Source organism: Diospyros lotus, chromosome 1 (genome assembly GCF_014633365.1).
Source record: "Diospyros lotus cultivar Yz01 chromosome 1, ASM1463336v1, whole genome shotgun sequence".
NCBI classification, from domain to species: Eukaryota; Viridiplantae; Streptophyta; class Magnoliopsida; order Ericales; family Ebenaceae; genus Diospyros; species Diospyros lotus.
The window spans coordinates 23,595,155-23,620,533 of NC_068338.1; the positions used below are offsets into that span (position 1 = coordinate 23,595,155).

Below are 25,379 nucleotides of genomic sequence, written 5' to 3' on the forward strand. Positions count from 1 at the left end.
TGAGAAATATTGAGCTTGTTACACTTGGGATGGAAGTTAAAATCCGGCTGCCTAGCAACACAATTCAACGCTCTAGAGAGATATTCTATGCATAACACAAAAATGAAAGGCGATATAGGGTCTCCCTGCCGAAGCCCCTTAGCCCCTTTGAAAAACCCGCACAAGGCTCCATTGACCACAATCGAATATGAAGGAGAAGTAATGCATTCCATGACCCACCCAACAAATCGCGAGTGAAAGCCAAGGCCCCTCATCACGGCAATACTTTTGGAGCTTTTCTATTTTATTTGACTTTAAACTTGATTTCTTTAATGCCCAGTATTCTTGAAGACCCTTACCATGACTTTCTTAACTCTTTCAAGCGGCCTTGACAATGATAAACATGTCTTAATTTATAATCATACAATTATTCATGGTATTATCAATGATATTGTATTATAAATAGGCCTATATGTGTAATATATTCTTCTTTTCTCCTTTTCCCTTTCTTTTCTTCTTTGGAACACTATGTATTCATATTTCAAATGCCTTAGTCTAGGTGACAAGTGTGCTAATTAGATCAAAGATCGTTGCTCTTCTTCCACTGAAATCCACACACACACAAAAAAAAAAAAAGAAGCCTTTTCAGGTGAAACCTTAGGTTTTTAAAAAATTCATAGTATATTCCTTACCTAGCAGGATTATAGCTTGTGATGATGATGAACCTGCAGACACTTTGAAGCTGAAAATTTTTTAATGTTGAGACTGTAACAGTATGATGTCAGCTTGCTGCATTATTATTTTCCTGGTTGGTGTCAAAATTAAAACCAGGTAAGAGTTCTTACTGATAATCTATCAAAAATTCTATTGAGAGAGGAAACTTTAAACACCAAACAGGACAATTGCCATTGCGACAATAGCTCAACCACTATACAGGGTCCTGTCTTTATTAATTGGTATTAGCTCATTCATTGCATTTCCTTGTTTCACTCAATTATGAACTATCAATCTTAAGAACATGATCCCTTTAGTTTAGCCAAAGATTCATGGAGAGCGATCTTGTCATCCAAAAGTGCTCCACTTCATGTAACACACATAAATAATAAATCTTAATTTCACAAAGTTTTCAATCCTTCAATGAACCAAACTTTCTTAACTAATTAAACTAATAATCATGGAAATGTGTTTGTCAGTCAAGGGAAAAAAAATCACTTAACCAAGGAATAACAACTTTTACAAACCACAATAGATCAAACTTTTATCTTACTATGCTGGGTCAGCTACACGAATTCTAAGTAGCTAGTCATATCACTCTATGGATTTTATTTTCTGTAAGACCCTTATAACTCATAATATGCTATCATAACTCATAATAATAGCCAGTCATATCCTCTTTTGTTAGATACTTGTTCTATTCCATCCACTCTTCTCGTAGTAGCCTCTACTAGTCTTCTTCTTGTTGAGAGTAAAAATACTAATGTAAAAGATGAAGTTAACTATTCAACATAGTATCATAGTAGGTAAAGGTGCTAAGTTCAAATCTCACCATTAACAAAATATTTAAGTAGTTGCACTTGTTTAAGAGGGTATTTGGCTAGGTTTAAAAGTTGATCAACACTAGCTTTACAGTTGTAGATTAGTGTTTTTAAAAAAAATTATCCCATTTGCTTAAGCTTAAATAACAAAAATGCTACCTAGATTAAAAGGGTTTGTACTAGCCAAAAAAAAAATCCCAAAGTTGACCAAAACAAAGACTCAAGAAAATCAAAAAATTCCAAGGCATGTCCCCTAAATCCCTAACCCAAAATCAATTGCTCTACAATCAATGGCGTCTCCCTTAGCAGTTTATCTCATCTCCCTTCTCCCTCAGCAACTTGCGTGCATCTCCAGCGTCCCTCGTCAATAGCCCATATCTGGCCTCTGCATTATTGTTGAAGGTCTCCTTTCCATCGTTGCTATTGATGTTTCTGGCATAACACCTTCCAACGCCACCATTTCATCTTCCTCGCTCTGGTGTCATGTCTTGTCTAGCATCTAGCATCGCTAATCCATCATCTCCTTTCTGTCGTTGTTGTTGCCTTGTCCATCATGGCTAACCCTGTCATCTGCATTCACCCTGTCATCTTTGGTGTTTGGTGTCCCTTGTTTGTTGTCACAGCTTCACGTGTCTGGTGTCACAACGTCCTATCATCTCTATCTGTGGCTGAGGCTTCACATCTCCCACTTCCCTTCTTTGTTGCTGCCACTTCATTGCTACTAATTGAAGATATTATTTCATTATAATTTCTAAACTTTATTTGAGTAATAATCAAATTTCTCAAATTTATTTGGTAATAATCAAATTTATTTTATAGATATAAATTTAATATCATTATTAATTAATTATAGTTTTTATTTTTAAATATAAATTATTAAATGTATTACTTAATAATCAAAGTTATCCAAATATAAAGTTCAATATTTTATTAGGTAAATATCAAACTTTTTAATTAAATTAGAATTGGTCAAAGTTATAACTTGAAAGTCAATTTAATCATTTAAATATAAATGTATAAACATTATTGATTAAATTCAATAGTGACAACAGTTTTTGTATGGAGTTATTTGTTTAAAGTTGAAGTATGTCCTTATTGGTCATTTTTATCACTTTTAGTAGCTTTTAAGCTTTTGTTTTACCAAACCCATATATATATAACTATCAGCTTAAAGTTTATTTTATCCAAATACTTTCATTAGCTTAAAGCACTACATAACTCAAAGCTTTTAGAAAGCTTAAACCTAAAGATAACTTTAAGCTCTTTCTTAAAAAAGCCTATCCAAATGGGCTCTAAACCAGTTATGTAGTGAAGCTTGGTTAGACATGAGGGGGCTTGTTTTGAGAATAAAAATAATAATATAATAAAATTAACTTTATATTTACCATCTTAAGTTTTTGGATGAGATGGTGGTTAACTAGTATCACATGACCAAACCATCTTAATTGCATATTATCTTCAATAGGATTCACTTTGAATAACCTTATTTTTAATTTTATCTTTTCTTGTATGACTGTATATACATCTTAACATCCTAATCTTGCACTCATATTTTGCATATGTTGCTTTTTTTTTTTTTTTTTTCTGTAAGTGAGAGATTCATAGAACAAAAAACCAACGCCGAATCAGCTACAAACCAAGGCCAAGGCATATCCCAGACCAACCAAAAAAACCAGGGGCAAGAACACAACAACGATCACCCTCTGGGCTAAAAGAAGAAAAAATAAACTAAGATAAGAAAAACATAGGAAGAAGTAAAATAAAAGACATTATGTACAAAAAATAAACAAAAGTCTAGGTGTGATCGAACACAACAATCCATCTCGGAAGAACAAGCTTGTTGCGCTAATCATGAGCAGGAAAACTGAAAACAAAGCAAACCCCAACTAGAGAGGCTGCATCGAACACAAGGCACCGGAGGGATTGGCGTTGAACAAGAGACTCTAGGATCATAGAAGCCAGCTCCCAACAGCAAGCAAGTAGCAACTCAATGGGGAGGAAAAACCTAGTCCCTCGGAAGTCGCCAAATATAACGAAGAGCATAACTCTGAATAGACGGTCTGAATCGGAGAGTCGTCAAGCGGGCCCCTCACAGTGCAATGAATTTGATGAGCCAACTGAGAGGCAGATCTCTCCTGATCACGAAATCACTTATTATTGCGCTCTCTCCAGGTGAAATACACCAAAGCATGAAGCACCAATCTGTTCGCCACTTGCCACGGACCCTTGCCACTCCATCTAGCAGCAGCCCAAAGCACACTAGTATCCCATCGATGCCAAGGCCAATTGAATTCCTTTGATCTACGGAAGCATGTCGGCACCTCTTTGGAATAAGGACACTCAAAAAAAAGGTGACTGTGCGTTTTCGTATTCATCCTGCAAAGGAAACATCTATTTGGAAAAGACAAAAAGAGGTTAATACGATTAATTGTAGAAATACGCTCCCAAATTGCTAACCACAGAATAAAAGAATGAGTTGGAATACACTCCGGCGACCACACGAGCCTATGCCAAGGAACCTAGGGATGCTGCTCCTGAAAGTCCTTTAGCGCAGCCCTAACTGAAAAAACACCATTCGCAGTTGGGAGCCAAAAATTCTTGTCCCTGCTCTAAAAGCGGGGAAGGCTAGGAAGGTGGTTCCTAATAAGGTCGTAAGCCGGACAGGGGAAAAGGTCAGGCCAATTCCAAGAGCCATTCTCAATGAAATCAGAGACCTTAGCCAAGGTATGGATGCCTAATTGCCGAGGCAATTGGCGAGAGAAACGATCAATAAGCACACCCAAAGGGTGCCATGGATCATGCTAAAGGAATATGCTACGACCGTCCCCAATTTTCCACCCCACTCTAGGACGCAGAACTCCCTTGAGGGAGAGCAGCTTCCTCCAGTATCACGGACAAGCGTATGATACTTTTAAGGAGCTAGAAACACGCTCCCTTAACTCAATAGGTATGCACCCATTTCACCTAGAAAGACTCTCCATTGCTTGAGAGCAAACGCCAGATTAGTTTGGTGACAAGGGCTTGATTCCAGACATAGAGAGGCTTGAGACCCAAACCCCTTTGTATCTTGGGGCAACAAAATCTTATAGTTTAGTCTTATAGTTTTGTAACATACAACAAATTTAGTCTTATAGTTTATAAAATTTTCTTTTTAGCTTTAATAGAATCTTACTATCTCATAAAACAACGGGTGCACTTTTTTCATTTTAACTATCTTGCCTAATTTTATGGGTAACATCCTCACTATTTCTCCATCATTTTGGAAAATTGATCCAAGATATCTGAACTGGTCTTTTTTTTTATATGACTTAATCTTCTAGTTTCATCATAATCATCTATAGTTATGTTTCTACTAAACTTACATTCAATATATTTGGGTTTCAATCTATTTAATTTAAAAGCTTTAGACTCAAATGTGTTCCTCCATATGTCGAGCTTCCTATTCTCACCTTCTTTTGTCTCACCCACCAACACAATATCGTCTACAAATAGGATACACTAAGGCCCTTTTTTCTAGATATATTTAGTGAGTTCATCTATTATTAGGGCAAATAGGTAAGGGCTTAAAGCAGATCTTGATGTAATCAAATTGTGATTTGAAAAGCCTCAAAATCTTCTCCACATGTTTTGAGACGTGTTTTTGCTCCATGATACATGTCTTTAATAACTTGAATATAATTAATTCAAACTCCTTTTTTTTCTGAAACCCTTTTTAAGACTTTTTTAGAAACTTTCTGACAATATTTTTCTAAATCTATAAACACCATATGTAATCTTTTTGTTTATCTCAATACCTTTCTATTAGATGCCTCAACAAGTATGTAGCTTCCACCAAATTGTAAAATATCAGAAACCCTAGGAGAGAAGATCGACTAAAGAAGAGAAGAGATAAGCGAACAAGAGGAGAGAAAAATTGTACTAACTTTGTAATTCAGATTTCAAAATAATCCACCACCAACAAACAGATAGCTTTGCTGTTTATATAGAAACAACTAAAGCTTTGCAACAACATACTAAAATGTGCTAAGGGAGCTTAAATTAAAAACACACAGCAAGCTACCAAGCTACAACATAAAACTACTGAATACAAAGTACTTTAACATTCCCCCTCAATTAGAACTCTCCTGAACCATAAGCTGCCCACAAGATTCTGTAACATTCCCCCTTAATGAGGACTCATCTGAACTGCCACTCTTGTGCACTGGAGAAAATTTTAAACCAAGTTTATTACACAAAAACTAAAAACGAGCCTGAGAAAGCCCTTTTGTAAAAACATCAGCAATCTGATGTTCTGTAGGAACATATCTGATCTCTATTTCATCCTTTTCAACCTTTTCTCGAATGAAATGAATATCAAGCTCTATATGCTTAGGTCTCCCATGAAAAACTAGATTTTCAGCCATACTCTTAGCAGCCAAATTGTCAGTCCGCACAATAGGTTTAGAAGGAATAAAATCTAAAAATCCCAGCTTAGAAAATAAGGATTTCAGCCATATTAATTTTGTTACACCTTGAGCAATGGCACGGTATTTAGCCTCACCAACTGATCGAGCAACCACGGTTTGTTTTCTAGAACCCCAAACAATCAGATTACAGCCAAGAAAGGCACAAAAACCACTGGTGGAGCGCCTTGTGACCTTGCACCCTGCATGATCTGCTTCAGTGTATATTGAAAGAGCTAAACTACCAGGTGAGGGAGAGAAGAAAAGACCATAACCCACTGTGCCTTTCAAATATCTAAGCAGTCTTTTACAAGCAACCCAGTGCTGCACTTTAGGAGATGCCAAAAACTGACTTAATCTATTTACCACAAAGGCAATATCCGGTCGAGTGTATGTCAAGTATTGAAGAGAGCCAATTAGAGTTCGATACAAAGATGGATTAGAAAATAGTTCACCTTCATTTGTAAGAGAAAATGCAGAGGTTGCAGGAGTTGCACAAGGCTTACAGTCATACATATTAGCTTTCTTCAACACATCCATAGTGTACTTGGCTTGAGTTAAGTAAATTCTATCTGAATTTCTAAAAGCTTCAAACCCCAAGAAGTAATTGACTGAACCTAATGTTTTTAAAGCAAAAATGTTGTCCAAATCTCTAATACAAAGTTGAAGAGCAGCAGAATCTGAGCCAGTTATCAGAATATCATCAACATATTCCAAAGCAAATAAAACATAAGAGGCAATCCGTTTAATGAAGAGAGAAGCATCAGAGGTAGCTCTTGTGAAACCCCAACTTTGAAATGCAGATTTCAGCTTTACATACCAAGCACGAGGTGCTTGTTTTAAACCATAGAGGGATTTCTTTAATTTGCAAACATGAGAGGGATATCTAGAATTCACAAAACCCTCAGGTTGAGTCATGTAAACAGTTGTAGTAGATGATGAAAAAGAAGAAGAAACAAACAGTGAGGGTTAGGGAAAATCAGTAGGATTAAAATGAACATGCCTCGATACATAGATCCTTTCGGATGGATGCAAACATTTATACCCCACTTGAGAATGACTATATCCTAGAAACACACATTTGGATGTATGAAAAGCAAATTTGTGCTTGTTATAGGGTCTAAGAAAAGGAAAGTAAGCACAACCAAATGGCTGGAGAAGCAAATAGTTGGGAGGTTTCTCAAACAACAACTGAAATGGACTAGAAAATTTAATAGGTGACGTTGGCAGCAAATTTATGACATGAACTGCAGTTTGAAAAGCTTCTACCCAATACTTAAGAGGCATATGAGAATGAGCTAATAGAGTTAACCCCATTTCAGCGATATGTCGATGTTTTCTCTCAGCCACACCATTTTGTTGATGTGTGTAGGGACATGAAAATCGAGCTTGAATACCAAAGCTTCTAAGATAAGGCAAAAATGCCTTAAACTCTCCCCCATTGTCAGTTTGTAAAGCTTTGAATTTGTGGTGATATTGCAGTTCAACAAATTTATAAAAAGCTATAAATGTGGGTAGAGCATCTGATTTGAGTTTCAAAGGATATAGCCAAGTATATCGGGTATACGCATCCACAAAGATGATATAATATCTATAACCCTCAATTGAAAGAACAGGGGAAGGCCCCCATAAATTGGAATAGACAAGTTCTAAAGGTTTAGTTGCTTTAATCTCAGAATGATTAAATGGCAGCTGACTTAATCTCCCAAGCTTGCAGGAATCACAAAAAGGAATAGAAGAAAAAGGAACTTGAATTTTATTCAATATAAGCTGCAATACATGAGTGGATGGATGCCCCAAACGAGCATGCCATTGTTTACAAATATTAGAACTAGTGTGAACAACATTGAAACAATGATTCGGCAGCTCATGACAGAATGAGTGCTTATTACATGTATTGTTGTACTGTTTATTACATGGAGAAAAAGAAGTAGTTTGAACAAAATTAACAGGCTCAATAGAATGAACAGAGGGACTGATTGCAGATGGAACAAAAGCTGAATTAAGTTGCTAGAGTCCATTCCTAAGATGGCCTTGAAGTAGCACCTATTTGGAATCCTTGTCCTTGAGAACACATGAATGAGAATCAAATTCAGTAACAACATTATTATCTCGAGTTAATTGAGAAACACTAATCAAATTTTTCTTTATGTGAGGAACATGAAGAACATGAGGTAAAGAAACAAAAGATTTAGGAGAAGAGACAAAGGAAAGTCGTGTAGCACCAATAGTTGAGATAGGTAAAGACTTACCATTACCAATTGTAACTTTGTCACTGCCATGATAGGGTGAATGATTTGACAGATTATGAACATTGGAGGTAATGTGATTTGTGGCACCAGAATCCACAAACCATGCAGGATTAGATTGATCATAAGGCAAGAATGAAGGTTTAGATGGTTGAGGGATAGTGCCATGAGCATTGCCATGATATGAACCTAAATCAGTCATGTAGCCTTCGCTAGAGTCCCCAATAGAAGCTAGGTATGCCTGAGACTCACGAGAATTAGTCTGACCACCTGAATTTCCTCTTCCAAAATTAGCACCAGAATTCCGATAAAAATTCTTATCAAATCTGTGGTAGCACTTATCCACAAAATGTCCTGGTTTGCCACAAAACTGACAATAAATTCTTTTGCCATTCAATCTACCTCTCCCTCTACCTCCTCTAGTACCAAATTGACCTCCTCGATTATTATAACCTCCTCTAGTATTCATAACAGATCTATTTCCATTTCCATTTTGTGTTGAATAAGAAGCAACATTAACAGACATTGAAGAGGACATAGGTGAATCAAAAGCAGTTGTCAAATGTGGCACATTCTGTGCGACTAACTGCTGTTCATGCATTAATAGAAGATATTGCACCTTTTCTAAATCAATTTCATCCATCTGGTATGTTATAAGACTAACAACAGTCTCATAGTCATGATCTAATCCATTTAAAATTGCTAATAATAGCTTCTTATCAGGAAAAGGTTCTCCTATGGCTACAAGAGCATGGCCGATCGTTTTGATCTTTAAAATGTAGTCATAAATAGATAGAGACTCCTTCTTAACTGAACGTAATTGTTGCTTTAATTGAAAAGATTTTGCAACAGTTTGTTTAGAATAAAGTTTCTCCAAGGTAGACCATACCTCAGCAGATGATTCACAGGGAATCACCTGCGCCAGGACATCTTTATCAATGGTCGAGAAAAGCCAGCCAAGAAGAAGCTGGTCTGACCGCAACCAATCCATATAGTCATCATTCAATTTCGTAGCTTCAGCATCACCACTGTCTGGATCCATAATAAACTTTGGAGGAGGTATCGAATTGTTTAGAAATTGAATTAGATCTAATGCTTGAATAGTCGCTAGAACTTGAGCTTTCCAAAAAATATAGTTCCCGTTGTCGAGCTTGATCGGTACATAGTTCAAAGCTTTCGCAACTGCACCAAAGCCAGTATACGAAGCCGAAGAAAGAGAGGAAGACGAACGAGGAGGAATCGACGAAGAAGAGGTACAGTGATTCGAATCGGGTGCCATGACTTACGTCGAAGGTTCTGATACCATGTAAAATATCAGAAACCCTAGGAGAGAAGATCGACTAAAGAAGAGAAGAGATAAGCGAACAAGAGGAGATAAAAATTGTACTAACTTCGTAATTCAGATTTCAAAATAATCCACCACCAACAAACAGATAGCTTTGCTGTTTATATAGAAACAGCTAAAGCTTTGCAGCAACATACTAAAATGCGCTAAGGCAGCTTAAATTAAAAACACACAGCAAGCTACCAAGCTACAACATAAAACTACTGTATACAGAGTACTTTAACACAAATTGGTTTCCAGACACCTTGGTTTCTTCTCATAATCTTTGCTTAATCACTTCCTCCCAAAATTCCATAGTGTGGCTCATTAGCTTGATTTCTTTACAATTTCCACAACTTTGAATATCTTCATAAATCTTGTATATAGGAACATAAGTGTTTTTCCTTCACTCATCCAACATCCTTTTGATTTAAGGATCACGTTAAATACTCTCATTAACCAAAAAATGCCCCTTTCTCCCATGCATTTACATGCTTTTATTTGTATATTATTTGGTCCAATTGCTTTACTCTTCATCTTTTTTAAGTTACGGGGATGCCCCAAATAGCACTTGTTTCTCTACCTTTGTTGAATAAAATCGAGAAATACTCCTTCTATCTCTCCTTGGTTTGGTCCTCTTGTACCTGTTCATTCCACTGCCAAGACCCTTTTGATTTGGGACTTTTCACTTTGACTCTCCTATAATCATTTTTGTTGTATTTCAAATAGCAGTCCCCATTTCAATACTCAAATTCAAGCAGTTCTTTGATCACTTGAACTTCACTAATTCATCATGTTGAGTTGACATGCCATCATTGGAATGGCTGATTCATTCACTGTTGAAGCAAGCTTGGAATTGGCAGAACTTGAAGGTCACTCAATGGCACTTAGTGTAACAGGGAGTAGTGTGAAAAATGTGAGAGGGAGAGGTTATTTTTGTGATTATGTCCCTTGTGTTCCGCGCAGGGGGGAGATCATCACCAAGTTTGTGGGAAAAGGGATGACTGTTTGGCGGATGCCCACAAACAGGCATAGGTCCAATTTTTACAGTTGCAGGTGTTAAGAAAAATGGATCCAACAATATATATATATATATATATCTTCTATTAAAAAAAAATGCAGGAAGCTTGTTCCTCCTATATTGACATTTAATAGTAGTTTATACTATGAAAGATGCAATAGTGGATTCTCTCTGTTATGCATACACTATAATCATAATGATATTTAACAACGCTTTCCGTTTATACTTGGATGGATCCATGACCTATAATGCAACCCTACACCATTTCAATGAATTCTTGTATTTATGTAGTATATGCTCTAATATTTATGTCTACTTCTACTATGTAAAATTAAGTTTCTCAAATTTATAAAAGTTCAGTAATCATTTTCTGTATCTTTTAGTGGTTGAACAACTTTGGTTTAGGTTGTTGTCGGGGCATTCAATAAGTTGGTGGAAAATTTTGCTGATCTGATTGTATTCCGAGTAATTAAAATGAAGTATGTGCTTCTTTTGCTTTAGGAACTTGACATTATCAGACATCATAATGTAAGATTCCCTGAAGGATGAACTTTGTAATATAGCTAGTTTTGGGACCTTCTGGTATAAAAATGCCTACCCAGTTTGGCTTCACTATCTCTCATGACTTACATTGTAATTGTAGTCTCGATGCTGGCCACTTTCTTCATCTGGCCACATTCTGTCAGAATGGATCAAATAATCCATTGGTTATATGCTCGGAATTTCCTTTCACCCTTATTTTTTTCTTTTACTAGTTCTCTTACAAATGAGAAAAAAGTTTCTGTTTTATTATCACCCTGTTATTGTTTTCTGTTATTTTCTCACTTAACCATTTTAGAGTGGTTATATTCATATTGCTTATAGTAGATCTTGGTGACCATAGGCAGGTGCTCTTGTGCAAGTTTATACTGATGGAACTGTGTTAGTTACACATGGGGGTGTAGAGATGGGGCAAGGTTTGCACACAAAAATTGCTCAGATTGCTGCTTCTTCCTTCAACATTCCTATCAGTTCTGTGTTCATATCAGAGACAAGTACTGATAAGGTAATAAAACAAGGTTCAGGTCTGGTGCTGTTTGGCTTAAGGATTAAATTTTTCATGGATTCCTTGTTCACTATATGTAGAGAAGTGGAATAGGAGGAAGGATAGAAAAACATGTTGCTCTCATGATGGTTCAAAATGCTCAACATGACAAAAGATATTACAGTATCCTCCAGATTTTATTGACATTTTATCTTAAAATATAGAACTAAAAAATGTTTGCTCTAGGAACATTATAGGATTCATCACATACTTGAGTGAACCGAGAAACATTTTCATTAAATTGGAATTTTCATAACATAGAACTTGCTCTTCTCTGAGTTGATACCCATTTCATTTGTCTAATTTATCTTGCATTTGCTACCATATTAGGTTCCAAATGCATCTCCAACAGCAGCATCTGCAAGCTCCGATATGTATGGTGCAGCAGTGCTGGATGCTTGTGAGCAAATAAAAGCACGGATGACACCTATTTCCTCAAAGCATAATTTTAGTTCTTTTGCAGAGGTAGACTTTCAGCCATATTGCTGCAAATTGCTTTTATGTGATGTCATCCTTTTCATATATAGGAGATATTTCTGTTATCATAAAGGGTCAAAGAAATAGTTAGGATAGTCCAAATTTGATGTAGTTCTGTTTGTAAGTAGTAATTGGAGAATAAGAAAATTGCAGCTGCAGCTGATAAAAGTCTTATTATTGTTGTTATTACTTTTACTTTTTACAAGGTAATTTGAGGAGGTTTGAATTCATATTTCTAAATTGGTGGAGTGACATCTAAGACCTTGAGCGCAACCAAAGGACATAAGTTGAACATTGTTCAGCATAAAAAGCACTTAATAAACCCATATTTTTCAATCCCTCCACCCCACCCTCATCCCCCAAAAGAAAAAAGAAAAAAAAAATGAAACAAACCAACAGGCTACATAGCTGGAATTATTACTTAAATTGTTGCTCTTTGGTCTTTACTATAGGAAGATGTATAAGTATGTCAGCTTTAAATTTATCCTTTTCTGTAAGATTATTTTCTATAAAAGTTTCTGTTTCTGTTGCGGCCTATTCACAAATTCTGAAGGATTAAGAATACTAGATGTCAGTAATTGATGAAGAACAGGAAAAGGTTTTCCTTTTGCCCCATCCTAGCAATTTGAGAAAAAATGTTAGGGGTCACTTGATAGAGCTTTTTGTTTTGTGTTTTTCTCTTCTTCTTTCTTTTCTTTTCTTTTCTTTTGTGGTGTGTGTAACTTAACACGTTATTTGACAACTATGGTTTATTATCACTTATATGTTTAATTTTTTTTTTCCTTTTTGCTCACCTACTTTCACCTCCACCAGTGACTCCCATAACCTTGGGAAGTTGGGGGAATCTCAGTGACTGTCAAAGGTGGTCACTTGTGGCTGCCAGAGGATCATTCACTATGAGAGGGCAGGGGAGGTGATGAAAATGAAAACAAAATAAAAATTCTAAAAACACCTTTATCTTGTTCACTTTTTCTGGAAAGTTCCTAAAAATTTTCCAAATTTTTGAAAACAAAAGTGATGAATATCTTAGAAATAAATATTTTGGGAAACGATATTTTAGGCGTAAAAATAGAAACCAATATTTTTTTATTAGTTTATTTATCTTTAATTTGTTTCCTAGTTTCTTTTGATTTCTTTTATTTCCTAGAATTATAATTAGATTGGGATTATCTTTATAATCTTTTTTTTTTGTAAATAATTATCTTTATAATCTTAATTAGATTGGATTAAGGAATCTTAGTTAGAATAGATTTTTATCAATTAGTTGTCTATAAATAATCCGTTAGTGATGTATTGTATAGCTATAGCATACTTTGATGAATAATATTGATTAATGATATTTGGTTTTAGTAATCGAGATTACTCTTGTTTCTCTAGTTTGGGTGTTGCATCAATTTGGTGTTAGAGCCAACTAACAAAAAATAAATAAAAAAATAAATAAAAAAGAAAAGAGAGAGAGAAACAAAAAAAATAAAAAAATAAATAAAAATAATTCCTTACCCTATTTGTTGCATCTTGAGCATTATTTTTTTTTCTTTTGATATTATTATTTAATTTAAATTTCTTAGTCCTATTTGTGCATCCTAGTAGGTTTCTTGTTTGCATTTAAGTTGCAATTTAAGTCTTCACGGCATTCACTTAATCTATTGCATCACTTTTTGGCTTTCTCCCATTACTATTTGTTTCCTTGATCACAGCCCCCAACAATGACAAATAAGTTTCTTCCACTACACCAATTGATCTTCAATCATTACAAAATTTCATAAAATCCATAGAAACCAGAATGAACAATCTCAAGATCTTTTAAGTACAGTGGGAACACTTATTGAACAGACAGCATAAGTCTTCAAAATACTAGGTAAACAAAAGATAGGACATGATTTTGTTGAGTCCCCCCATTCTAATGAGCCTGTGCGTGGCGTACTCAATTATCTTGGGATATACATTGCTTCCAATAAGATCCCTCACTCAGATAAGACATTGCCTCCTTTTGAACCTAGGCAACCTCATGATAGAAATATAAGTCATGAAACACCTAGGTATGACTATAGGCACTTGAACTTTGAATAACCTATAGGTGGCAATCCTAGAATTGACACATCATGAAAGGAATCTAGAAAGAGAATATAGGGAGGCAATCCTAGGTATGACCGCAAGCACCTAAACTTTGAATAACCTCTAGGTGGCTATCCTAGAATCAATGCACATCATGAAAGGAATTTAGAAAGAGAATATAGGCAATCACTTTTGCTCCATAGGCATAAACATGAAGAACATAGAGAAAACAACAAGAATGTGAAAGTGGAAGTTTAGGAGTATGATGGTAGGTCAGACCCTGATATGTTTTTAGATTGGTTGGATGACATGGAAGATTACCTCACTTTGTATGATAAATATTGATAAGGTTCGTTTTACGAAAATGAAATTGACTGATTCTGCAAAGAAATATTGGCAAAAGGTTTAATACAATTTTGAAAGATTAGGTGAGCCTCCCATTACCCAGTGGGTTGTCGTGAAGCAAAAGTTGAAAGAGGAATACCTACCTTTCTTCCATAAGGGCTAGTTACAACAACAATTGCTAAACCTAAAATAGTTAACCTTGAGTGTAACTGAATATTTGGCCCAATTTGAAAATATTCTCATTCAATGTGATTTAAATTAGGATTCTTTCTTTACAATGCAAAGATTTATAAATGGATTGAGGATGGACATCTAGAAAGAGATTATGTTACACTTTCTCGAGACTGTAGAGGAAGCCTATCATAAAGCCTTGTAGTTATTAAAAATACCTTAAAGCCCCTCTTATTTGTCACAATCATTTGACTCTTCTCCATTAAGGTTCTTTCCTTCGCTGACTCCTCCTAGAGATAATAATTTGACGCAACATGTAGCGCGAGGGTGTAAAAATACACACCAAAATAAATCCTTGAAAGAACAAACTTCTATGGCCAAAACTTGACTTTTAAGAAGACGCAAAAACAAGACTGTTTTGCTAAGAAAACTCAAATAGGTTGCTGAAATTGTATTTAGAAAAACTTGATTACAAACTCTAGATCCTAGGCATATTTATAGTGTTTGGCTAATCCAAATCCATCTAATATTTGTAAACAAAATTCTAATAGAAATAAATCCTAAGTAAAAGTTAACTAGAATCCTAATAAAAATAAAACCCTAATCAAACATGAAGTAGAATCCTAAATCAAGTAGAAACATGAAGTATAAATCTAAATCAAGTAGAATTTTAAAACTTAAGAAGTATTAAAATATTGTTCAGGCGCTACTATTCCTGTGATACTGTTCCAGTTTGGTCGGGTCGAACTTGGGCCAGGTCTTGATTGGTGACCGTATCATTCACCTCCACTTGAGAAAAAATTCGACCTCGAATTTTGATCTGAATAGGACAAATCCACGTTCGGCAAGTACAAAGAGAGATTAGCCACTTTGAATGTTTAGAAATACCTATATGATTAGGTAAATCCACAACATAAGCATTGTCATTAGTCTTCTTTGGAATCTTGTAAGGACCATACTTTTTTGGCGTGAACTTGTTCTGCTTTCCTGCTGGAATCCGTTCCTTCTTTAAGAATATCATGACTTCATCTTCAACCTTAAATATCTTGTGCTTCCTATGCTTGTTAGTTGTCGCCTTGTACTTCTTATTTGTGCAACTTTTGTTTGATATCTTCTTGAACCACTTGAAATTTTCTGCTAAGGGAACATGAGCGAAGACATTCCTCCCCTTCTTAGCCATATCTGCGTTGGCATGGGTCCAGCCATTGCCATGTTTGTTGCCCTTTACCTCCACTGTATTATTACTGTTAGATTGAGGATGTTGAACATTCCATCTTGAGCGCTTCTCTAATTTGGTAGATCTTATTACAGGTCCTTCTCTTCTCATTAGCTTTCTTGATTTTAACTCCTCATCAGCTTCTGAATTCATTCGTAGATTTTTCTTGCCTGAAGAAGCATTCTTTTGCAACTGTTTTGATTAAAGGCTTATTTCATGACTACCAACAGTCTCTCCATCACTTAAAATATTGATGCTTAAATCCTCCTCTGGTCTTAGCACTTGATCAGCTATAGCAGCAGCTGTTACAACATTTTTAGTTTTGGAATCTAATTTCAGATCAATATCAAAAGTAGTTGCACTACCGAGTTAACTAGCTTGGGAGATCCATGTAACCATCTTGCTTTTGCAATCGCGAAGGTGAATATGTTCCTATTGCCTTCGATTCAACCATGCCAGAGCTTGAATAAATTGTAGAAGGATTTGCTACCATGACCTCCATCTCCTTTACAGTCACAAGCCGATAAGAAGAAACGCCACCATCATTGGGTTGCGAAGTAATGCCTGAGCCCTCGAAACTAGAAAATACCCCAGTATGAGTCAATAACCTTGGAGTTTTTGTCATGTTAGCAGCATAAATCAGACCTGAGTTTGCAAATGTTGAGGCTGCTGGGACAACACAATCTTCGAAATCAAGCTCCAAACTCATCGAAAAGCCATTCTTTAGTTTATACTCATCGATTCCCCAATGGTTGTGTTGCTGCGCATTCCTCCTAACCATTTTACCACTAGGGTTGGCTATCATACGACCAAGATTATCCTCATCGTCGCTATCATCCATCATTGGTCTTCTAGGATTAATGAGGACAGGATTAATGGTTGGTCTTCCCGATTTAATGTAGCCGACTTGATTCACGCCATTAGTCCGGTTCCGATTATCCTTAACTCGTTGTAAAATACCCAATTGGTTGCAGATTTGCTCCAATTGCTGCTCCATTGTACGAGTTATTTCCCGTTGTTCTTCGATTGCTCTCCAAACCGCGGACAGCCCCCAATCACCGTCACGAGGTTGGTTGCTATTGTTACCTTCAAGATTAACCATCTGATTGGTTGATGAACCGCTCTGATATCACCTGACGCAGCGTGTAGCGCGAGTGTGTAAAAAATCACACTAAAACAAACCCTTGAAAGAACAAACTTCAATGGCCGAAGCTGGACTTTCAAGAAGACGCAAAAACAAGACTGTTTTGCTAAAAAAACCCAAGTAGGTTGCTGAAATTGTATTTAGAAAAACTTGATTACAAACTCTAGATCCTAGGCATATTTATAGTGCTTGACCAATCCAAATCCATCTAATATTTATAAACAAAATCCAACTAGAATCCTAATAGAAATAAATCCTAAGTAAAAGTTAACTAGAATCCTAATAAAAATAAAACCCTAATCAAACATGAAGTAGAATCCTAAATCAAGTAGAAACATGAAGTAGAAATCTAAATCAAGTAGAATTCTAAAACTTAAGAAGTATTAAAATATTGTTCCGACGCTACTATTTTTGTGATATTGTTTCGATTTGGTCGGGTCGAGCTTGGGCCAGGTCTTGATGGGTGACCGCATCATAATTTCAGTAAGGCAGTCTCTTATTCAGCCTCTAGGGATAACATTGTTAGGAATAGAAATTGTTAGAATCCCTAAAGTCTCTCCTAGAATTTTTGTTCTAAATTTGTAAATAGCTTTAGCTTAGGAAACTATCTCTTTGATTTGTTTTTCTAATTTGATACTTTCCTTGCACTTAGAGCTATGTGTATTTTCACAATAGACTTTCTTCTATATATTGTACAGCTCTTTCATTAATGAAATAAGAAAAATTCTACCAGAAACCCTTCATGGTATCAGAGCTGGGTTTCTTATGCTTGTATTTCTGTTGGCCTTAATCGCCATAATGCCCGTCAATTCTGCCTTCATTGCAATCGATCCTTTTCTCCATTTAGCCTCAATTTCTTTCGACTTAACAATGTCAACAACTTCCAGGGACGCCTTCTCATTCAATGATGCACCCTTTGCTATTGCTGTAACCCTTAACGTAGTAGACAACCCTTCAACTGGGATAGGTGGTGAACTCCAAAGCATGAATTTGTTCTATCACCTTGATGGAATGAATTACTTGCAATGGAGTCAAATTGTCAAAACCTTTATCAAAGGGTAAGGGAAGATGAATCACTTGATTGACACTGGTTTGACCACTAACAACCTAGGGTTCAAGGCATGGGATGAAGAGGATTACATGATCATGTCATGGCTATGGAACTCCATGAAACCATAAGTTAATTGGAATGTGATGTTTCTCTCAACAACATGAGCCATATGGGAGACTCTGCAACAAACCTATTCTAAGAAAAAGGATATTGCCCTAGTCTACGAACTGAAAGTGAAGGTAGCTTCCACCAAATAAGGAAACATGATTGTAACTAAGTAATACAATAGGATGACGAGACTATGGCTAGAAATCAATCACTACTGAGATCTCAAGGTGAAGTGTAGTGATGATGTCCATCTCCTCTAGGAGGTCATGGAGCATGATCTGGTGTTTGAGCTTCCAATAGGATTGAATGCAAAATATAACCAAATTAGGGTTTAAATTCTCGATAAGGACCCTATGGCAACACTTCATGAAAATTTCTCAATTATTTGTGGTAGGGAAAGTCGACGAGGTGTTATGCTAGAACCATACACGACTGAGGCTTCAACAATGGCGTCTCAAAGGGCTAGAGATGAAGAAAACAAGGGCGATAGGTTGAGTGATAATCCTCAGCCTGATTTGAGGAAACGGTACAATAAAGATGGACTATGGTGCACCTTTTGCAACAAACCACGTCACACTAGGGACAATTGTTTTAAGATACACGATAAAGCACAAATCTTAGCTCAAACTAGAGGCTTTAAGAATCAGGCACAATGTCACGTCCACTTGACCAACAAGGAAGACTCTTCTTCAGAACCAATAACTCAAAACAATGGGAAATTCAAAGAGCTCAATCGGGAGGAAATTGAAAAATTGCGGCGTCTTTTGGAGTCACTTGACAAGTCTTCAAGTTCATGCTCCCTCACCCAAGTCGGTATGTGTTTTTCACATACTATTCCATTGACATTGAGTTCGTGGGTTGTTGATTTGGGTGCAACTGATCACATGACCCACCATGCTACTGTTTTTAATTCCTATAAACCCATTATGGGAAACCATAAAATTACACTAGCAAATGGCTTTCCTATTGTTATTAGTAGCCAAGGAAGTCTTCACCTAACCCCTTCAATTTCCTTAAAAAATGTCCTGTATATCCCAAAGTTATCTACTAAATTCATTTCCATTCATAAAATCACCAAAAGACCTTTGTTGCAAAATAATCGTTTTTGACTCCCATTGTATTTTTCGGGATATAGCCTCGAGGAGGACGATTGTATATGCTAGAGAATGTAATGGGTTGTACTACCTTGAGGACAAGCTAGGCTGTGAAATAAAGGAAAACTAAGTACCTTCTTCCTTTTTTGCTTCATCAAATAAAACCAAGGTCTGGGCATATCATCTTCACCTCAAACATCCTCCTTTCCAATTGTTAAGACATTTCCTTCCTTGTTTAAAGATTTTCTTGTTACAAACTTTCATTGTGATGTTTGTTAATGTGAGAAAAAAATTAGGAGAGCAAAAACCTAAGAGACTAGCCTCTCTTAACTTGTTATTTATAATTAGCATAATGAGCCTTAAACCTATGGGCTTAATCTAATTACAAATAAAACACACATATAATAATTATAATATATACTAATAGTTCTAACACTCCTCCTCAAGGTGGAGCATATATATCATATGCACCAAGCTTGTTACAAATATATTTCACTCGAGCACTCTTTAGAGACTTGGTGAAGACATCTGCAAGTTGATCATTGGAGTTAACAAACTTTGTAACAATAACACGTTCAACCAGCTTTTCTCTAACAAAGTGACAGTCGATTTCAATATGCTTAGTCCGCTCATGGAACATTGGATTGGAAGCAATGTGTAAGGCAGCCTGATTATCACAAATAAGTTTCATGGGAGACACTTCACAAAACTTGAGTTCCTGCAGGAGTTGTTTAAGCAAGATAAGCTCACAAGTTGCATTAGCCATAGCCCGATACTCTGCCTCTACACTAGATCTAGTTACTACATTTTGTTTCTTACTTTTCCAAGAAACCATATTTTCTCTCACAAGAACACAATACCCAGAAGTTGACCGACGATCAGAAGGAGATCCTGCCCAATCTGCATCTGCATAACAACAAATATATGTATGACCCTTATCCTCATAGAGTAGCCCTTTACCTGGTGCTCTTTTGATATATCTCAGAATCCGGATAACATCCCAATGAGAATCACATGGTAAACTAAGGACTGGCTAACTACACTCACAGCAAAAGCAATGTCAGGACGAGTGACTGTGAGATAGTTCATCTTGCCTACCAGTCTCCTATACCTTCCAGGATCTAAATAAAGCTCCCCCTGTCCTGGCAAGAGTCGGACATTCGGATCCATTAGGGTGTCAACTGGTTTGTAATTCACCATACCAATTTCTTCTAAGATGTCCAGTGCATACTTTCTCTGAGAAATTGAGATACCATCTCCTGATTTAGCAACTTCAATACCCAAGAAATACCGAAGTTGGTCTAGGTCTTTGGTCTGAAAGTGCTGATGTAGATGTTCCGTTAGCTTCTGTATTCCAACCTGATCACTCCCTGTGATAATAATGTTATCGACATAAACCACAAGATAGATACATAAGGAAAAAGAATGGCGATAGCAAACCGAATGATCAGCCTCATTTCGAGTGAGGCCAAAGGCTTGAACCATAGTGTTGAACCTGCCAAATCACGCCCGTGGAGATTGTTTCAAACCATAGAGAGACTTCCTGAGTTTGCAGACTACATTGGACTCCCCCTGAGCAACAAAATCAGGTGGTTGCTCTATATATACCTCTTCTCGCAAATCACTATGAAGAAAGACATTTTTAATATCAAGCTGATAGAGTGGCCAATGACGCGTAGCAGCCAGAGAGAGAAAGAGGCAAACAAAGGCCATTTTCGCAATAGGAGATAAAGTATCGTTGTAATCCAGCCCATAGATCTGTGTAAAGCCTTTGGCAACCAAACAGGCCTTAAGACGTTCCACCTGGCCATTAGGACCCACTTTGGGTGTGAATACCCAATGACAATCAACAGGAGTCTTTCCTAGTGGTAAAAGCACCAAATCCCAAGTACTATTTGAATGTAAGGCGTCAATCTCATCTAACATAGCCTAGCGCTAACTAGGATGGGACAGAGCTTCACCTGTGGTTTTAGGAATAGAAACAGAGGAAAGACTTGAAACAAATGCACTATAAGGAGGAGACAAACGGTCATGGCATAAAAAGTTATAAATAGGATGGGGATTATGAGTAGACCGTGTACCTTTGCAAATAACAACAGGGAGATTATCGAGCTCAGGATCCGGGGCAAGAGGGACAATAGACAGAGAGAGCGAGTTAGGAGAGTCCTGGGCTGGAGGAATGTTGGCGCCGGTAGCGGGATGAGGATGACGGTGATATGTAAGCAGTGGAGGAGCCGTGGTAGGTGGACTGGAAAATGGTAGGGTAGGCGCCACAGAGGAGACAGACGGATCTGAGGAGGACAACTGAAGAAAAGAAAAAGGAATAGGCAAAACCTGGTGAAGACTTTGTGAATCAGGTTGAGCAACCGAAAAAAAGAACTGATGTTCAAAGAATGTGACATCAGCAAACAAAAAATAGCGATGTAGCTCAGGAGAGTAACACTTATAGTCTTTTTGCAATCGGGAATAGTCGAGGAAGATACACTTGATAGATTTTGCAACAAGGTTAAGATTTTCGGTTGGAGGAACAACATGAGAAGAAGAAGACATACTATGTGCACCTGTCATATTCAACAACCTTTTGAAAGAGTCCTTTATGGTAGGGTTAGCGAAGCTGATCAAGATTTGATGTTTGATGGCGTCAAACTATGGTTTTAGATCGAAGAGAGCAATAACCATAAAAAACTTCTCTCGTTGAGCAATTTGTTCGGTGCGGGTCATAGTAAGAGAAAGAAGAGCATCAAATTCTTGCATGAGAGCTCGAACCTGCCCTAGATAAAATTCCATGGACGACCCTTGCTTGAGATTCTTGATATTAGAGACCACAGTGTACAAACGTTGGATGTCGTTTGTATAACACTCTTCAGCTTCCTTCCACAGATCAACACAAGTTTCAAAGGGGCAAAAGAGTTGCATGATGGATGGATCAATAGACTGCCATAGGAGGTTACATAACTGGGCATCCACTTGTTCCCATCTCACCCGATTAGCTTCTGGCACACTTTTAGCCTTCGTGGTAAGATGATCTGCTTAACCTTGCCCTTTGAACCACATTTTAACAGAGACTGCCCATGAGAGATAATTGGCAGACCCTATCATCTTGATAGTGGTAAAATTGGTTGTCCCAAGATTGGAGACAATAAAGGATTGAGAGATAGTAGGGGCAATGGCAGAAACCGAAGCGGGAGTACCATCGGCAAAAACCGCATCACTGAAGTCAGACATGATGAGGACTTTGACACCAGAAATAGTTTTACGGGTCGGCGGCGGTCAAATTTGGAGAATTTGGTGAAAGAAGATCGACGGACGCGCTGTCACGCGCCGGCGTGTCGAGGCGGAGGCAGCATGTGGCAGCGGTGGCTGGTCTGACGGCGGCGATTCTTAGGCAATAGGCCGATCTGGAGGCGACAAACTCGATGGTGGCAACGGTGTGGTGAGGTTGTGGTCGGATAATGGGGTTTCGGTATGGGCAGTGACGGTTAAGGTTTAAATGTAGCTGGAAAACAATACATAGCGACGACTAGGGTTTTTTTTCTCACCGGTGGCTCTGATACTATGTGAGAAAATAATTAGGAGAGAAAAAACCTAAGAAACTAGCCTCTCTTAGCTTGTTATTTATAATTAGCATAATGGGCCTTAAACTTATGGACTTAATCTAATTACAAATAAAACACACATATAATAATTATAATATATAATAATAATTCTAACAGTTAACTTGTAAAACATCATTGTGTATATTTTCCAACAAAATCAATAAGATGCAATAAACTTTTTTCCTTGATACACTTTGATGTCTGGGTGCCTTCAAAAATTCCTAATATTAATGGGGATATAAGGTTTGTATCTTTTATAGATGATTGAACTCATACCACATGGTTGTTTCTCATGAAAGAAAAATCAGAAGTTAGTATCTTGTTTCCCAAATTTCAAAAAATGATTATCAATCAATTCGGGGAAAAAAATCAAGAGGGTTCGTTTTGATAATGCAATAGACTACTTTAATCAAACTCTTTGTTCTTTCTTTAAAAAAGAGGGTATTATGCGCAAGTCATCTTGTGTTGACACACCCCAACAAAATGGGGTTCCTGAACAAAAAAACGCCACCTCTTAGAAGTAACGTGGGCTCTCTTGTTTCAATTAAATGTTTCAAAATTCCTTTGGGGTGAAACAGCCTTGATAGCTGCCCATCTTATTAATTGACTCCCCTTTAGAATCTTGGGAAATAAAAGTCCTTTACATACACTGTTCGATTACTTCCCTGATTCTATTTCCATCTGAAGCCTCCCTTTGAAAGTTTTTGGTTGCATTGCCTACCTACATTTTCATAAAAACCACAAATCCAAGTTAGATCCTAGAGTGAAAAGATGTGTCTTTGTGTGGATAATTAAGCTAAATTCAAAGAAAATTTATCCTCAAATAAAAAATCGAGATAATGTTCCTAAAGTTTCGGAATTCTCAAAGCTGAAGATAAGGCCGAATGTCTCTCCTTTTATTTAGCTTATTTTGTTTCCTGTTTCTGTAAATAGATTATTTATAAGTTTAAACTAATTATGTTTTGTAATTTAGATAAGTTAGACTTGTACAATAGGTAGGATTCCTATCTCCTAATCTTGTATAAATCAAAGTCTATCAATGAAGCTGGAATAACCTTTTTTCTCCAATTAATTCTTCATGGTATTAGAGCTACCCTTTGGCCAAAGAATCTCCCGATAGTCCTCCTTCCGGTTTTCCCTTCCAAATCTCCCGATAATCCTCCTTCCGTTTTTTTCCTTCCAAAACGTGTCCTTAATTTCCAGTTCATCTCTCTTATCAACATGGCTGGCAAGAGTACTCAGCCATCCGAAATCGTCCCTTTACCCACCAACAATCAAGGCCCTATTGACAACAATATGTTCACTGTTACTAGACATAAATTGAATGGGCAAAATTACCTACAATGGTCTCAATCCGTCTTGTTGTTCATACGAGGGAAAGAAAAGGATGATTACTTGACCGAGGCAACAACCAAACTAGTAGAGGAAGATTCTACATATCAGAGTTGGCAAGCCAAAAATAACATAGTAATGTCTTGGCTCATTAATTCTATAGTCAATGATATAGGAGAAAATTTTATGTTATATGATACAGCCCAAGAGATTTGGGAGGCTGCTAGAGAGGCTTACTCACATGTTGAAAACACCTCTAAATTGTTTGAGATTGAAAGCTTACTTGATGATCTCAAACAAGGTGAATCACATGTGACTCAATATTTCAATTCTTTGAATAAATATTGGCTGCAACTAGATAAGTTTGATAACATTGAATGGAAGTGCACAGAAGATTCTACAAAATACAAGAAAATTGTTGAACAAAAGAGGTTGTATAAGTTCTTAATGGGCTTGAATAAGAATCTAGATGGTGTTAGAGGAAGGATACTCAGTATAAAACCTCTCCTTAGTATCTGAGAGGCTTTTTCCGAAGTTCGAAGGGAAGAAAGCCGGCTGAAAATCATGCTTTAAGCCAGCGGTATCAAATCTGGAACACTCAGCCTTAGTAACCAGAGGCATTTCATCACAGAATTTCAAACCAAGGAAGGAACAACCATGGTGTGATCACTGCCACAAAGCAGGACACACCAAGAATACTTGTTGGGAGATACATGGAAAACCTGCTGATTGGAAGCCAGCTCATGAGAGGAGGAGTAAGGGCAACCTAGTGTCCATAGAAGAGACCACTACAGTAGCAGCACCAACACCATTCAACAAGGAACAAATGGAGTGTCTGAAGTCTATGCTTGAGAAGACTCAACTTAATCAGTCCTCAACCATAGCATCAGGATCCATAGCCCATAAAGGTACTTTCTTACATGGGTTTGTCACTAAAAGAGATTTATTTAATGTTTGGGTGATTGATTCAGGGACCTCAGATCATATGACAGGACAAATCAGTTTGTTATCCAATTTCCAGCCATGTGACAAAAACTGGACTGTTAGAGTGGCCAATGGCTCTCTATCAAAAGTTGTGGGAACCAGAACTGTTACTATCTCCAAGGATATTGTGTTGAAATCGGTTCTCTTAGTGCCTAATCTAGATTGCAATCTA

The 25,379-nt window shown here is 36.9% G+C and overlaps 1 protein-coding gene across 7 annotated transcripts in view; it reads left to right on the forward strand.

Moving 5' to 3' along the window:
• Window positions 1-25,379, forward strand: part of LOC127795850 (xanthine dehydrogenase 1-like) — a 94,154-nt gene that overhangs the window by 53,990 nt on the left and 14,785 nt on the right. For 5 of the 7 annotated variants that reach the window (XM_052327810.1, XM_052327782.1, XM_052327799.1 and 2 more), the window contains 2 exons: window positions 11,434-11,595; window positions 11,965-12,099. The exons of 1 other annotated variant lie outside the window; for it this stretch is intronic. In XM_052327810.1, the coding sequence (XP_052183770.1) occupies window positions 11,434-11,595; window positions 11,965-12,099 (297 nt within the window). The remainder of the gene's footprint in view (window positions 1-11,433; window positions 11,596-11,964; window positions 12,100-25,379) is intronic. One more of the 7 variants, XM_052327789.1, reaches the window with a different exon arrangement.